The sequence below is a fragment of the Siphateles boraxobius genome, unplaced genomic scaffold, assembly GCF_051911475.1.
Source record: "Siphateles boraxobius isolate OS27281-9 unplaced genomic scaffold, OSU_SipBor_1 119, whole genome shotgun sequence".
Taxonomy (NCBI): Eukaryota; Metazoa; Chordata; class Actinopteri; order Cypriniformes; family Leuciscidae; genus Siphateles; species Siphateles boraxobius.
Window position 1 is genome coordinate 429,369 of NW_027508721.1, and position 16,051 is coordinate 445,419.

A 16,051-nucleotide genomic window follows, 5' to 3' on the forward strand; every position below is an offset into this window, starting at 1 on the left:
ACTTGTGACGTGTTTGCTTGCTTTGATGCTTGCAAAAGAGTGAGTCCTCTCTCTCGTGCTTCAGCTCCCACCATCCTATGAGCAGGTGATCAAGGAGAAGACTCAGGAGCAGGTTACCACACCTTCACCACCTCCACAACACTTATACAAAACAACTATTGCAACACAGACTGACTCCCTAGAGGAGAATGCCACAGGTCCAGATTCTGGCACATCCCTGCAGCTGAACCAACAGCCCAGTGGAGGTTAGTCTGTTCTGACAAGATTTGGAGTGCACAAATCGATGTGAACCATAAACTGATACTCAATGTTTGGTCTTTACTGTTTCAGCAAAGCAGCCAATAAAACCACCTCGGCCATCATTGCCTAAACCCAAACCCATTCCGCAAGAAACTCAAACCAGGTCCCCAACATCCACTCCCAACTCCCCACCCGCCGTTGATATAGCCCCAGCCCAACGCCCGGTTCCTCAGCCTCGCTCCAAAACTATACCCCTGAGCCCAACCAACCACGTCAATGTGCAACCTCTGATATCACTGCAACACAGCTGGGAAGTTTGTCCTATAACCCCTGTGGAGAATTCTGATGTCCATTCAGGAAAGTATCTGAAGGATCTCTTAGATGTCTTCAGCTCCGAACCTCAAAGTGAACTAAGTAACCCTGTCAGCATTCAAAGAGAGCAGACGAACCAAACTAAAGAGAACCAAAGTGAGAACATGACCTCCCTCCACAGCGACCGCAACATCCGATCAAGAATCCAGGCCTTTGAAAGTCAATCTAGCACAGAGAATAATGAAACCTCTGTGCCTTCCCCCCGTCCTCGAAACATTTACACCAAACCACCTGTGCTGGCACCAAAACCCTCCATTGCCCCTCGGCCCTCTGTCAAAAAGCCTAAAGAAGAGGAGTTTTTACAATTTGAGAGTCACTTATACGAAGAGGTCAATGCACCACCTATGCCAGCTCCAAGACCTCAGCTTTTCAAAAAACCATCATTCAACTCAAGAGATGAGTCTGACTCTCAGCCTCCCTTCAGGATGGCCCTCATTCCTCCTTCGCGACCTTTATTGGTCAAAGTTAAGAATCTAAGTTCCCAGGATGAGGAAGTAGTATTGAAAGGACCTCCCCCGCCACTCAAGCCCAGCAAAGACCTGCTGAACCTCAACAACCACAACTCCACTGCACTTCTGTCTAACATCACATCCACAACGAACATTCTAGACAATGACAATGTGGATGCTGCCATTAGTAAGTTTTAAGGACTACAATACAGGTATTGTGTGTATACATACATTGAGTAATGCAGATAATTAATATATCCCTGTCACAGACCACTCTCCCACTAAAACTGCCTATCAAGGGGGATTCAGCTACATAGGATCAAGCATGCAGGGAGTGACCAGAAGACCCACAGTCATCAGAGTCCCCAGTAAAACAGAAAAAAGTGAGTCATTAATAGCCATTGTATTTATATGTGAGGAGCTATTTAAAAGTGACTATGTGCTTTTAATACACATTCATATATGTATGAATGAGCCTATGATTGAACCATACCACATAGTGACACCATGTCTCTTTGTGTTGTACTGTTTGTAGTTTATATATTTTGAGTCTTCTGAAGACATATAACAGCTTTCTGTGACGAAAAGACTAAAATTTAAGTCGTTATACAGTAATAATCTTCCCCTTTGCTGCAGCTCTTAAATCTCAAATCTTCCCTATTCCGCTATTGTGAGGTGTGTGGTTGTAAGCACACGACGCAGGAGATTCAGAGCAGTACCAGTCTTTTAATAAATCCAACAGAAACATGTAGGAAAACCCAGGAGCTAGAATAATCCATAATCGCATAAAGCAAATGCGACGAAGCGCTGACCAAAGGCATAGTTTAACAAGTCGGTGTTTCCCGAAACCATAGTTACAACGAACATTCAAACAGCATCGCAAAGTTGTGTGGTTGGAACTACAGCTGTGGTTAGAAGCATAGTTTTTTGTTTGCATGACATCTCTTTTATTTTTAATATATACAAATGTCATTTACTTCTTATAGTTTGTCAAGATATTTAAAGCACAGTATTTAAGAGTGCGCATGTGAGGACATGGTCTAGTACGTAAGAATGAGCCTATGATTGAATCTGGAAATAAAGCAAAATAACTAAGAAAAACATGCCATGTCCGTAATTTATAACAAAACATTAATAATTAAATCTCAAATGTATTAATTAAAATAAGTTCTTTCTAAACCACATGCATGATCATTAACCAACGTGGATGAACGACAAATTTGCGACAGTACGGTTTCACGAAACAGTCGTGACTAGCTAGTTGATTTCTTCTACAATACATCGTAATATGGTAGTTAAGCAGTGAGTACGTTGTTGTACTGGAAACGATCCCCAAAACAGAACCATTACAATTATGCAATGTTCAGTTGTACTTAAAGGGTTGGTTCACCCAAAAATGAAAATGATGTCATTAATGACTTACCCTCATGTCGCTCCAAGCCCGTAAGACCTCCGTTCATCTTCAGAACACAGTTTAAGATATTTTAGATTTAGTCCGAGAGCTTTCTGTCCCTCCATTGAAAATGTATGAACGGTATACTGTCCTTGTCCAGAAAGGAAATAAAGACATCATCAAAGTAGTCCATGTGACATCAGTGGGTTAGTTAGAATGTTTTGAAGCATCGGAAATACATTTTGGTCCAAAAATAACAAAAACTACGACTTTATTCAGCATTGTATTGTCTTCCGGTTCTGTTGGGGATCCGCGTTCACGAGTCCGCAGTGACACTGATGACGTAAGACGCTGCTGACGTGTATCTGGTGCGTTTGTGTATTCGGGTTCAAATAAATATGGCTGGGCAAAAAAATGCAAGTCTTCCTCTGTGTGGAAATCCCTAGACATGTTTGTGAAGATTGTTTTGTTTCCAGCGTGCGTCTCCCTCAGACTGTAAACGAAGCTCGGGCGCACCAGACACACGTCAGCAGCGTCTTACGTCAGCAGCGTCACTGAACGCGGATCCACAACAGAACCGGAAGACAATACAATTCTGAATAAAGTCCTAGTTTTTGTTATTTTTGGACCAAAATGTATTTCCGATGCTTCAAAACATTCTAACTAACCCACTGATGTCACATGGACTACTTTGATGATGTCTTTATTTCCTTTCTGGACAAGGACAGTATACCGTTCATACATTTTCAATGGAGGGACAGAAAGCTCTCGGACTAAATCTAAAATATCTTAAACTGTGTTCTGAAGATTAACGGAGGTCTTACGGGCTTGGAGCGACATGAGGGTGAGTCATTAATGACATCATTTTCATTTTTGGGTGAACCAACCCTTTAATAGGAATGGAAGCCCAGCATGTTAGACGTGCACAGGGTTTAGATGTATAAATGTGAAGCTTGTATTTCTATTTCATGAATTCCTCAAACAAAAAAAGAGATCTCAAATGTTTTTTTATTAACTATGTTTTTTTGAGGATGATTTTCTTCATGTCCCTGTCATGAATAATTCCAATTGGGCATTGCATACATTTTTCCTTAAATAGCTTGCTTACCCTATACCCCATAAGTAGATGTACTAATAGTTCAAAAGTTTTTGGTAAGGAAGATTCTTTTAGAAAGTCTTGTATGCTCATTAAGGCTGCATTTATTTGATCAAAAATATTTTAAAATGTTATTTATTTCTGTGATGACAAAAGTGAATTTTAAGAAGTCATGATTAGTCAAACTCTTTAATGTCACATGATGCTTCACAGAACATTCTAATAAGCTCAATTGGTGATCAAGAAACATCTCTAATTATTATCAATCTTGAAAACAGTTGTGCAGCTCCCCTGCACCCCCCCAAAAAAGTCTTAACTGACCACAATCTTTCGGACAGTACTATTTGTGCTTCAGTGTAATGAATGAAGTTATCAAAACGTAATATTCTCGATAAAAATATGATGCATTATTGCATGGTAAGTGAATGAATTTCTGCTTTTCAGACCCTGAAGAAATGGCTGATTTTCCTCCTCCTTTACCTGTACAAAAAGCTGTGGGCGGCCCGCCTCCAACTGCTAAAGCCGCTCGCAAAGTAAGACCTTATAAACCTGCAACAGCTGTGCAACAAGCACTAAAGCAGTGGGCGATTAGGATAAAATGCTGTCTTAAAATGTCAGCAGAGATCAATTACTGGACTCTTTGATCTGCAGAGATTTGTGAGATTTGAAACATCTTTTCTTTTTGACTCCAGAGATGTCAAATATAGCAGAACGGAATAATAGGGACTTTTCTTTTCTTTTCTTGTCCACTTTTTCCTCAGGTCTGAAACATATTCTGCAAGCACTGTATGTGAATACAGATGCTTCTAGCTATGTACCGTATACTCGATTTTGGGTATTAGGTGTTACATTCTCATTGCCAAGTATGGACTCTATAATGGACAAAAGAGTAAAAACGGTTCCTCCTTCAAGTCAGCTAATGTCATTAAAAAGCAACAGTTTAAAAAAATAATCTTGCTGAACAAATTCGATCTTATAAGTAACGTTTACATCTATCTACCGGAATAATAATAACATCATGTTTAGTATTTAGGTTGTTACTGCACAATAACACACACTTGTGATACAGTATGTTGGACAAGTATTCATGTCTGCCTTTATAATAATATATAATAGTCATACTAATAATAATTTACTACCTTCCAAATATTGTATTTCTATCTTAAACAATTGTGACAAACCATGAATAATATTATTGTATTCTAGGATTTGTTCTGTATTTACATTGTTACTGTATAAAATATGTCTTGAAAGAAAACAGTGACTTCTCTTAAACATTTGAATATTAACTTTTTGTTCTTGATTGTTTTTTCTTTTTTTCTCAGGACTCCTTCAGTTTCTCATCTGACATGTCTCTTTCACCACGGTAACTGGATCCTGTATTTGTTCACAGCTGTCCTAATATCGGTTTCTCAACCTTATAAATGTGCCTTTATGCTTTTATCTTTTCATGGATATTTGTGTTGGCAGTATGAGCAAGTGAATAAAGAGTTTCAATGCTGACAACATGTGGACACTTCTGGTACTGTGCCCTTAAATTCTGTGTAAATAATATATCAGGCCCAGTGGAGGAAAGGTTCTGCCTCCTCGCCCACCACCAGCTAAAACAGGCCCGGGAAGACCGCCTCCTCCACACAGAGATGGCTCCCAACGTCGGCCCTCAGATCCGGGACTTTCACAAATAGTCCCAGCAAAACAACAGCAACCTCAATGGCAGCAACAAAACCGCAGAGCTTCGAAAAAGGGACCCGCTTTACCGCCTAGACCCAACCCTGGACATCGTCTTTACAACAAATACACAGTAAGATGTTATTTTACTTGCATATTTTCTTGATTGAAAGCCACACTATGTAAATGTTTGCCTTCTAATGGTTAAAAAAGAAAACATTGTTTTGGTTGTGCTTCGCCTCTGCTCTGCGCACAGGAATGTGGTTCACGACACCAGTGTACACATGGAAATCTAAAAAAGATCTGAGCAGGTGCCATATCTTACGCTCTTGTTTTTGACTTAATAAAGTCTTGATAAATAAATCATGTAACAAAAGTCTACATTAAAAGTCCTTCAAGTCATCATGAAACGGAAATTGCAATTCTATATTTTTACTTACTGTGATGTATATGCGAGTGAAACAGCTTCTCAAACAAGAAAAAATTTAGTGCCTAGTGCGAGACTTGATCTGGGCTGGATTTCCCAATAACGCTGTCTCTTAGCGCACTACGAAGACTCAAGAGGTATAACTTAACTAAAGGTATACCATTTCTTGGCGTGTTTCCCGAACCATACCTTAGGAAGTTGCTTAAGATATACCTTTCTTACGTGCAGCGTTACCAGGTGCTGTCCAGGGCGATGGTGCTTAATTTGTTGATATCGATGACTCAAGAATCAATTAATTCACTCGTGCAGGGGCTGCTTCACTGGGTTATGTGAGAAAGCGGTGTTCTTTATAAAAGAAGCACTTCAGAAATAGTTGAAATTGCATTTATTAGGACTCATGGGATATTATAAAAAATAATCCAAACTATGATAGCCTATAATATCCTAGCCTACATATTTAAAAATTGCATTATGTATTGCTGCCCACAATAACGGCCCATTTCAAATGTTTACGTGCTTTCTTCACTTTCCCATTTTTGATCGCTGAGGTGAAGCTGTGATGAAATATTGTTCTTGTAAATACTTTCCTTCATTACGGTGCTTTGCAGTGATCAAAAAGGATTTAAACAGTGAACTCTTCTTGTAAACCCACAGATGTGGATTCGGACGGCAATTAAATCACCACACAACCTTAGTGTATGTCAAAAAACAGTAGGTAATTTGGTCCGGGATTTTGATGCGGGTTGGGTGAGAAAAAACACTCACATCATGTATTTGGACGGCACTAAAATCACAGACTTACCCCTGTAAATGTTGAAAATACCGTACGACCCCATGAGAAACTATTACCCTCCGAATAGGGCTTAACTGGCAGTATGCTTTCACTGGCCTTTTGAAACGCTCCGCGTACGGCCTCATCTTTTAGTACAACTATTCACTGTATTGCTGCTATAGTTTGAGCAAACTCCCCACCACAATCATTCCCTTTAAATAGACTCTTTAAATAGCATTTACTTTAATGCCTAATGGTTTGCCAGCTGATGTACCTTTGGATAATATAATTAAAAAGCTAACAGCAATCAGTGTAATGACAACTTTATTATTTGCATGAAAACACTTGAATTAGCCTGTTGCACTATGTGTATTACAACTTGAGAATTATATTCGTATAGACTGTAAACAGTGATAAGGTAAAGCGTCCAGACCAACCTTCCGAACGTGTGACTTACAGAAGTTATACTTAACCAAGAATGTTTCGGGAAACAAATATTAACGATAAGGTACAGCTTAAGGTATAACTTAAGAATGACGTAGCGTTAAGAAGGTTTCGGGAAATCCAGCCCTGGTCCTTCGGGAATTGATTGGATCATTGGATCATTGTGGTCTGCAAGTGCTGTGATCTCATATGAGTGATGGGTTGTCCAGTCAAGAAAAAAGAAGAGGTCGTTGCAAGTGGGACGGAAAGTTATTTTGATTTAAGATTATTAGAGAACATTTAAAAAATAATAATGGGGTGCATGGGTTAATCATTTTTAAGAAGCAATATATTCCCTAAAAAACATCAAAAATTGTCGACTTAGATTTCATGGTGACTTTAACAGTAGACATGTTGTTTGCTAGTATGATGTGGTCAAACGTTATAATGGTAACGTAGCTCGTAGCTATAAACGTAGCTCATGGTACTAAGAAAGCTACATGGATATCTATCAGTTCAGTAAAATATCTTACCTGTTGAGTAAAAAAAGCATCTCTGGTTCGCTTTTGATCTTCAAATCTCAGAGTTCTTGCCACCTCTGAAAAGCCAAGGCAATGTTGGTTCAGGGTTTTTTCACTTTTTTATTGAATGATGTATATGCAATTTGTCCCGACCGCTCAAAAATATGATTGTGTTTTATCAAAGTGTATCTGGGTAAAGACATGGTTATTTTTTTATCAAAAAAGTTACATAGAGTAGCTTTAATGATATTACAGAAGAACTGAAATAATGTATGCAATTCTGCACTCTTTACACAGCTTGAGATCCCCCACGGCATTGCTGACTTTGACTACAATGGCACTAACACTGGGGAGCTCTCTTTTCAGGTGAAATCAAAGTCAATACATTCACATTAGCCCCATAGTGCCGTCTTCTTAAGTTACTGATGGTTTTTGTGTTGTTCTGTCAGTGAGTTTCAGTTGTTAGAAATGTAAGCATTTCTATTCTTTATTCCCTACAGAAAAATGAAGTCCTCGTCTTACTTGAAGAATTAGACAACAAAAACTTTGAATGCCAAGTAGGAAACGCTAAGGGCACAGTGCAGAAAACACATATGAAGATTATCACACCCTTAACAGATTTACCCAACAATCCAGTACCACAGGTAATCAATAGTTGAATCAGTTTTTAATATTGGTTGTAATATTAAGTAAGTGTATTATACCTGAAATATTTTAAGTGTACTATCCTGTCTTGTAATGTCAGCATACTATCTTTGCTCTCAATGTGTTTCTACAGAAAAATAGTTATTTTAGTGGCATTGTGGAAAATACTGGATCACTACAAGTGCAAGCCCTGTATGACTTCATTCCAGGTGAGACAGTTCTGTTCTGTGTAAGAAAACAAAGGTCTATTTTCCAAGCAAATTTATGCATAGTGCTTTTTTTCAAAGTATAATCACAACATACAGTACTGTTTAATTTTGTTTCTGTCAAATCATTCATTAAACACGTCTTTTAAAATGGCAGCTGTGAAGCAGTTCATAAAATAATCATACATGGTTATGTGTTTGTGTTTCAGAGGGGCCGGGAGAGCTGACATTAAAGGCTGGAGATGTGGTGTCTAATGTAGAACAGCTGGACAGTGACTGGTACACGGGAACATGTAGAAATGTGTCTGGGTACTTCCCCATTAACTACGTCAAGACACTGGTAAATATTGTATAATGAATATTAGTATAGTAGATGTTGTCCTGTGACTTATTTCTTAAAGCATTAGTGGAACAAATCCCATGTAGTAGATTTAAAACATTACAAATATTAATATTGAATTGAATATTGAAATATTGAATATTGATATTATTTGGACCCTTTCTACAGCAATTATATATAAACTGATAAAATGTTCTCAGTTTTAACCAATATTTAACCAATTAAACCAATATTGTGTTTAACATTTAACTAGTCCCTACTTAGGTATATCTTCATTTAGGCTAAACTGACAATCTTGTTTTTTACTCTGCAGTATTTTTACACACACACACACACACACACACACACACACACACACACACACACACACACACACACACACACACACACACACACACACACGTTTTACATATATTTTAACGATACAAAAAAACAACAAAAAAAGATATTTTTTAATGTTTAAAGCTACAATATTACAAAATCACACAAATTTCATTTTACAATTATGTATACCCAATTTAGGTAACAGGGTTGCAAAAAGTATCAGAAACAGTTTTGTATATTATTAATTTTCTTATTCCTAGGATTGACGGTCAACATTTTATCAATTAAGATTAAGCACCCCCTTTAGCTGACCATTTGTTGAGAAAAAAAGGTCATATTGTGTCTACAATTTGTTTGTGTAGGACTGATAAAAGTGACTTGTATCTTCCAGTACCAATAATCTTGTTTTCCAGAACAAGCCTGATACATCTGCACCAGCATCCAGAAGTGAGTGGAAAACCAAACCATCTCCTGAGCCTGTCAGGTAAGTCATTCTCACAGGATTCGATTGTGAGAATCACACAATAAATTATTTTCCCAATCACAAAATAAATGAACAGATTTCATTTTAAATCAGATATTTTGCTATGAAAGTGAAAGTGAAAGTGACACGTGATGGCCAAGTATGGTAACCCATACATTTACCTCTGCATTTAACCCATCCAAGTAAGTGCACACACATTAGGAGCAGAGTAGTGAGTAGTGAACACACACACACACACACTGCAAACATGGATACACACACCCGGAGCAGCGGGCAGCCTTGAGTGGCGCCCGGGGAGCGATTGGGGGTTAGGTGCCTTGCTCAAGGACACCTCAGTCATATTCCTGCCGGTACTGGAATCGAACCAGCAACCTTTGGGTCACCAGTCCAACTCTGTTACCATTAGGCCATGACTGCCCGTTAGATTGACAAACAGAAGTAGACGATTAATCTGATTACCTTCAAAGTACTACAGTCATATTGTATGTCCCTGTTTTTTCCTCAGAGGCCCAAGGTGTGTAGCAAGGTTTGATTTTGACGGAGAGCATGATGAGCTCTCATTTTCTGAAGGTGATATGATTTGGCTCAAAGAATATGTGGGAGAGGAGTGGGCTCGTGGGGAACTGAATGGCCATGTTGCCATTTTCCCTCTCAACTATGTGGAAGTGCTTGAGGATCTTCCTCCAGCCACAGTGCAGAAACCTGCTCAAAATAAGTTTGCGCTGCCTGGTAAGACCCCAAACAATATATTCATAAATTATTCACATTTCATTTAATGTTTAAACATTTTGATCTAGATACTGCTGAGCATTCATGGCTCATACTGTATATACTAATACTGTAAACCCAAATGATGCAATTCTGAAATGCCCTGAACCAGGAATTTTCAATTTGCCACTCCAGTTTCATAAAACAGCAGCACATTGTTTGCTCTAGAACTGTCCATAATCCAGCCATTTCTAGATTGCTAATCTACATATAACACCAGTAGATCAGTATAAGTGTCTCAATGACTCAATGAGTGGACCGTTCTCCAAATGGCGGGAATCTGTAGAATTCGCCCTTCTGTTTGTGTATCATTAAGGGCTGTATGAAACTGTGACCTCCATATTATTCATTACACTGCAGTGCACAGGGAGATTCACCTCTTGAGGACAGCTGCTCCTCTGCTCTCTGGCTCATGGTGCAAATTTACAGCCATCTACTGTATAGTAATAAAGTCAAATTAATTTGTAAAATAGATTTTAGTGCAGACTCTTTGAGAAGTCAGTTAAGTTAAAGTGAATTGAAATATTTGGCTGAATTGGGCTAGAATACATCTAATTGAAGGATTTGGGACAATCTTTAGTGTACATTTAAAAGTGCACAGCATTTTGTAATGAATTGTACTATTATTGCATGTGTTTGGTTACATAATATTCTGTTCTGGGCTATAGATCTAATATATTGTGTTGTATTTCTCAGGAAAGGGTGGTTCGTTTAAAACACCAACGTCTTACAACGCCAGTGAGGTATTCCCCCATTTGTCACATTATCTCTTTTCTGTAGTTGTGAATAGCACTTAAGGTTAGGATGAAATGAAAACAAACTATTATAGATCTTACATTGAAAAATTAAGTGCATGTTTCATTTCAAAAACGTTTTTTTGACCTCACAATTTTTAATTAAAATGTCATAACTGGACTTTCCGATTACTTATGCAACCCCGCCCCCTTGCACTTTTGAGTGCAACACCCACATCTTAAAATCCAATCAACAACTAATACATGGAACCAAGTCCCCACCCTATATTTTTTCGTTTTGCAATAATCTGTTACACTCACTGTAAAAACTGATTTTCTTTCTCAGTATTTTTGTATTCCATTACTTAGATCAAGATACATTTACCTGGGAAGCAAAATTTATACATAAGATATTGAGTCTTGTTTTCTGTAAAAGGTTTATGCTTAAAATTACAACAACAAGAAAAAAGTCTTCCAGTGGGGTTGGAAAAATAAACTTAATTCAAGGGGAAAACAAAAATGGCAAAAAAATTACCTTATTTTTGTGTGTACTTTTTTTTAAAACAAACACTTCTCATCCAACATTCACTTCACATTTTTTCATAATATGAGGTAAAGGTCTTTCTCTGGTCCTAAGATCTGTACTTGAAACGTACTTGAACACTTCTTACCCAAAGCTGACGTGCATAAATTCATTTAAAAAAAAAGATGAAAACCCGATGAAATTAGACCCAGGTCCGACCCGGCCTGATGGCACATAAGAAACACCACAGCAGGTACAGATTTAAAAATGATGCCCAATCTTCCTACTTTATTTGTAGATAAAATTCACTCTCTAATCCGTCTTTGTAACATTTATGTTAGCTAGAGAATGGCCAAAAGTATTGGCAGTGACATAAATTTCGCAAAGTTTGCAGCTTCAGTATTTGTAGATTATATTTTCACGTTTCTTTTGAATACTGAAAAACAATGATAAGCATTTCATAAGTTTTAAAGGCTTTTATTGGCAAAAACATTCAATAGATGCAAAGTGTCAATGTTTACAGTGTTGACCCTTTTTCTTCATAACCTCTGCAACTCACTCTGGCATGGAGGATATCAGCTTCTGAGCCAAATCCTGACTGATGGCGTACATTTACAGTTTGTGGTCTTCTGCTTGTTCACTCGCCTTTTGAGGATTGACCACAGCTTTTCTATGGGATTAAGATCCGGGGAATTGCCTGGCCACGTATCCAAAATTATAATTGAATGATCTCTGAGCCATTTTATTATCACTTTTGCCTTGTGACAGTGCTCCATCATGCTGGAAAATGCACGGATCATCACCAAATTGCTCTTGGGTCGAAGTTGCTTTTGTAGGACGTTTGATACCATTCTTTATTCATGGCAGTGTTTTTGGGCAGAATTGTGAGAGAGCCCACTCCCTTGGATGAAAAGCAACCCCACACATGGATGGTTTCAGGATGCTTCACTGTTGGCATGACACAGGACAGGCAGTGTTTTACAGATCTCCCAAACAGTTGGAATGGGGCTTCATCAGAGAAAATAACTTTGCACCAGTCTTCTCCTGTCCAATCCTTGTACTTCTACAGAATTCCAGTCTGTCTTTGATTTCTTTTTCTTGGAGAGAAGTGGCTTCGTTGCTGCCCTTCTTGACACCAGGCCATTGTCCAAAAGTCTTGGCCTCACTCGCACCCACCTGCTGCCAATAATGAGCAAGCTCTGCACAGGTGGTGACATGATTCTGTTGCTGACTTCTCAGGAGGAGAAGGTCCTGTCGCTTTGTGGACACTCTGAGACTTCCCGAAGCCTTCTCCAGTGCAGTTGAACCTATCTCTTTGAAGTTCTTGATGATCCAGTAAATGGTTCTTTCAGGTGCTATATTCTTTGCAGCATGTTAGGCCATTTTGATGCAAAGCAATGATGGCTGAGCGTCTTTCTTTGCAGGTAACAATTGCTAACACAAGAACATAATGATCGGAAGCACTTCTTCCCTCCTTTTATAACAATCAGTCTGCTCATAATCCAATCAGAAAGATATGTGATTTCACCTGACTAGTATTTGTTCACACTTTCCCATGTGCTGATATGATTAGTGAAATTATATTAGCTGGTTGTTGGGGGGGGGACACCACAACACCACAACAGCAATTGAAGCATCAAACTTTGCGAAACACAACATTTACACCACTGCCAGTACTTTTGGACACGACTGTACACTGTTAAGCCATGTTGCCAGATAATGTAGCCTATATCTACTTTGTGAATGTCAAAAAGAATGTTTTCCGTGGATTTTCACAATTGCTTTGAGTACTCATCAACATTTTGAACCCGAACCAGCTCGGGTCATACCTCGGGTTTCCAGACGGAAGTGGACCCGTGAAGACCTCTAATATAAAGTGTTCCACATGTGAGATGTCTGATGTGTCTCTATAGGCTGAAGAGTGGGCTGTGGCACTGTATGACTTCACAGCAGAGACAGAGGGGGACCTTCCCTTCCAGCAGGGAGACAGGATCCTGGTCACGGATCACATAGATGATGAATGGTGGAGTGGAAGGATGAATGGCAGAGAAGGCTTCTTCCCCAAAGCCTTTGTAGAGGTTGTTACCGGTAAGTGGACAGGAGCAGGAAATATACTTTCAGTTTTTATTCATTACATAATTATTGGCTTTTTTTATTTAGTCTTTTTCCTTTCTGTGCAGGTGGGAGGAAGTGGTAATAGTATGATTCATCAGAGGCAGCCTCAGAAGAAGTTTGTTTGTGTGTGACTTTGTGGTTTTGTCTAATGTATTTATAAATGTTAATATTCTAAATCCATTGTATCCTAAAAATATATTCATGAACTGCTATATGGGTGTTACTTGTCCGATCTGTACATTATTTCTGCTTACTTTTCTATATACAGTATTGATAGTTTCTTTTATATTAAAAAATAATGTGTCATTTAGATTGAAGTATTTTTAAACACTAGAGACCAATGTCCAGTGCCATCTTGTGTTCACACTCACTGACACATTTTCTTGGCGGATAGAGCAGTGGTTCTCAACCAGGGGACAAAGGCGAACTTCCAGGATTACTTAAGTATTTAAAGTGATAAGATCATTATAATATTAAAAATAATCTAACTTCAAATATTGTGTTGGACAACCAGGTACCTCTGAGTCAAAAAGTTTGCGAACCGTAGAGTAATTCACCAGTTCTGTCTTCTGTCCTGTGTAATTGACATTAGAAAGATCAGATTATTCACTGTAAGTTCAGGGTTCCTGGACATTTTCCAGACTCAAAGTACCAGACTTCTCTGTATTTTTTAGACCACATTTAAAATCTGATAAATAGTTTTAAAATCCAATTGTTAACATGTTTGTTATATTTTGACTATGTATTAAATTATTCTGTGAAATAATTGCTAGAAGAGTGTAGTGACTGGTTATAAAAAGTCTACACCCCTGCTAAAGAGTCATTCTACGAAACGGGTGCCATTTCCACGTTGCGATTTTCCCAATTTTCATTAAGAACTAACTTTTTTTTTTTTTACTTACAACTTTAAGGATATATTAATCTTCCAAAAAAACATATTTTCCCACCTCAGGCACAAAATCCTTAGTAATATTATACTTTTTATTAAGGCAAGGGAGTCTTGCCTAAGGCAAGGGGGATTGAGTGAGGGAGTGACAGTGATTGAGTGAGGGAGTGACAGTGATTGAGTGAGGGAGTGACAGTGATTGAGTGAGGGAGTGACAGTGATTGAGTGTGTGAGTGACAGTGATTGAGTGTGTGAGTGACAGTGATTGAGTGAGGGAGTGACAGTGATTGAGTGAGGGAGTGACAGTGATTGAGTGAGGGAGTGACAGTGATTGAGTGAGGGAGTGACAGTGATTGAGTGAGGGAGTGACAGTGATTGAGTGAGGGAGTGACAGTGATTGAGTGTGTGAGTGACAGTGATTGAGTGAGGGAGTGACAGTGATTGAGTGTGTGAGTGACAGTGATTGAGTGAGGGAGTGACAGTGATTGAGTGAGGGAGTGACAGTGATTGAGTGTGTGAGTGACAGTGATTGAGTGAGGGAGTGACAGTGATTGAGTGTGTGAGTGACAGTGATTGAGTGAGGGAGTGACAGTGATTGAGTGTGTGAGTGACAGTGATTGAGTGTGTGAGTGACAGTGATTGAGTGAGGGAGTGACAGTGATTGAGTGAGGGAGTGACAGTGATTGAGTGAGGGAGTGACAGTGATTGAGTGAGGGAGTGACAGTGATTGAGTGATAGTGATTGAGTGAGTGAGTGATAGTGATTGATTGAGTGAGTGAGTGATAGTGATTGAGTGAGTGAGTGACAGTGAGTGTGTGAGTGACTGATTGAGTGAGGGAGTGACAGTGAGTGAGTGTGTGAGTGACAGTGATTGAGTGAGGGAGTGACAGTGATTGAGTGAGGGAGTGACATGGTGAGTGAAAGAGATATTGAGTAATAAGTGTGTGAATGATTTAGTGATTGAGTGAATGAACAAAACAGGGTTAAGTTAACAAAAATAATAATACTACTACTACTAATAATAATAATATTAATAATAATGATTAGCCTATATAATAATCCTTGATTTCTCACATCCTCACATTCAAATAGGAAGCAGAACCACCCTATCACATCCTTTACCACCACGTCACAATAAAACATGCGACGGGGTGGTATGTGACGGGGTGGTAAATTTCAGCCCAAAATGGCCGCAGATCTCCCATGTGGTTAAGTTCCTCACCTAGCATACATGCATTCTATCTGAAATATATATATTTTTGCATTAATAATGTAAAATAAAAAATAAAAATCAGTTTTCCCTCTCTATTTTGCGTGACAGAGTGGTTGGTTTAAGCTTGACGGAACCTGCCTAACATGAAAAATCAACAAATAAAGAATGTAGAGAAATATCAGTACTTGCCTGCTTTTGTTCTTGGTGGCAAAAAGGCTCCAATGATGTCACTTCCGCTTTGTGATGTCATTTAAAGCAACAGTACATTATTTATAGATAAAACAAGTTAGTGTGACGGGGTGGTAAGTCAAACTGAGGGACGCTCACAAATTACAAAATATTTACAAAAAAATAAGGTTTATTTTGAATAAAATATATCTTATGTGAAAAGGAACACACATATAATCCTAAAAATAATAAATGTTTTTTAAAAATACATAACTTATTTGGTG

The 16,051-nt window shown here is 38.5% G+C and overlaps 1 protein-coding gene across 1 annotated transcript in view; it reads left to right on the plus strand.

Annotated features, from left to right (window-relative positions):
- sh3d19 (SH3 domain containing 19) overlaps positions 1-14,266 on the plus strand; it is a 45,781-nt gene extending 31,515 nt beyond the window's left edge. The window contains exons 6-20 of the mRNA XM_077203217.1: positions 65-245; positions 331-1,248; positions 1,331-1,444; positions 3,995-4,083; positions 4,876-4,916; positions 5,111-5,351; positions 7,659-7,727; positions 7,862-8,005; positions 8,140-8,215; positions 8,422-8,552; positions 9,290-9,360; positions 9,866-10,089; positions 10,825-10,871; positions 13,299-13,473; positions 13,566-14,266. Of these exons, the coding sequence (XP_077059332.1) occupies positions 65-245; positions 331-1,248; positions 1,331-1,444; positions 3,995-4,083; positions 4,876-4,916; positions 5,111-5,351; positions 7,659-7,727; positions 7,862-8,005; positions 8,140-8,215; positions 8,422-8,552; positions 9,290-9,360; positions 9,866-10,089; positions 10,825-10,871; positions 13,299-13,473; positions 13,566-13,582 (2,538 nt within the window). The 3' untranslated portion in view covers positions 13,583-14,266. The remainder of the gene's footprint in view (positions 1-64; positions 246-330; positions 1,249-1,330; positions 1,445-3,994; positions 4,084-4,875; positions 4,917-5,110; positions 5,352-7,658; positions 7,728-7,861; positions 8,006-8,139; positions 8,216-8,421; positions 8,553-9,289; positions 9,361-9,865; positions 10,090-10,824; positions 10,872-13,298; positions 13,474-13,565) is intronic.
- Positions 14,267-16,051: the final 1,785 nt, after the last annotated feature.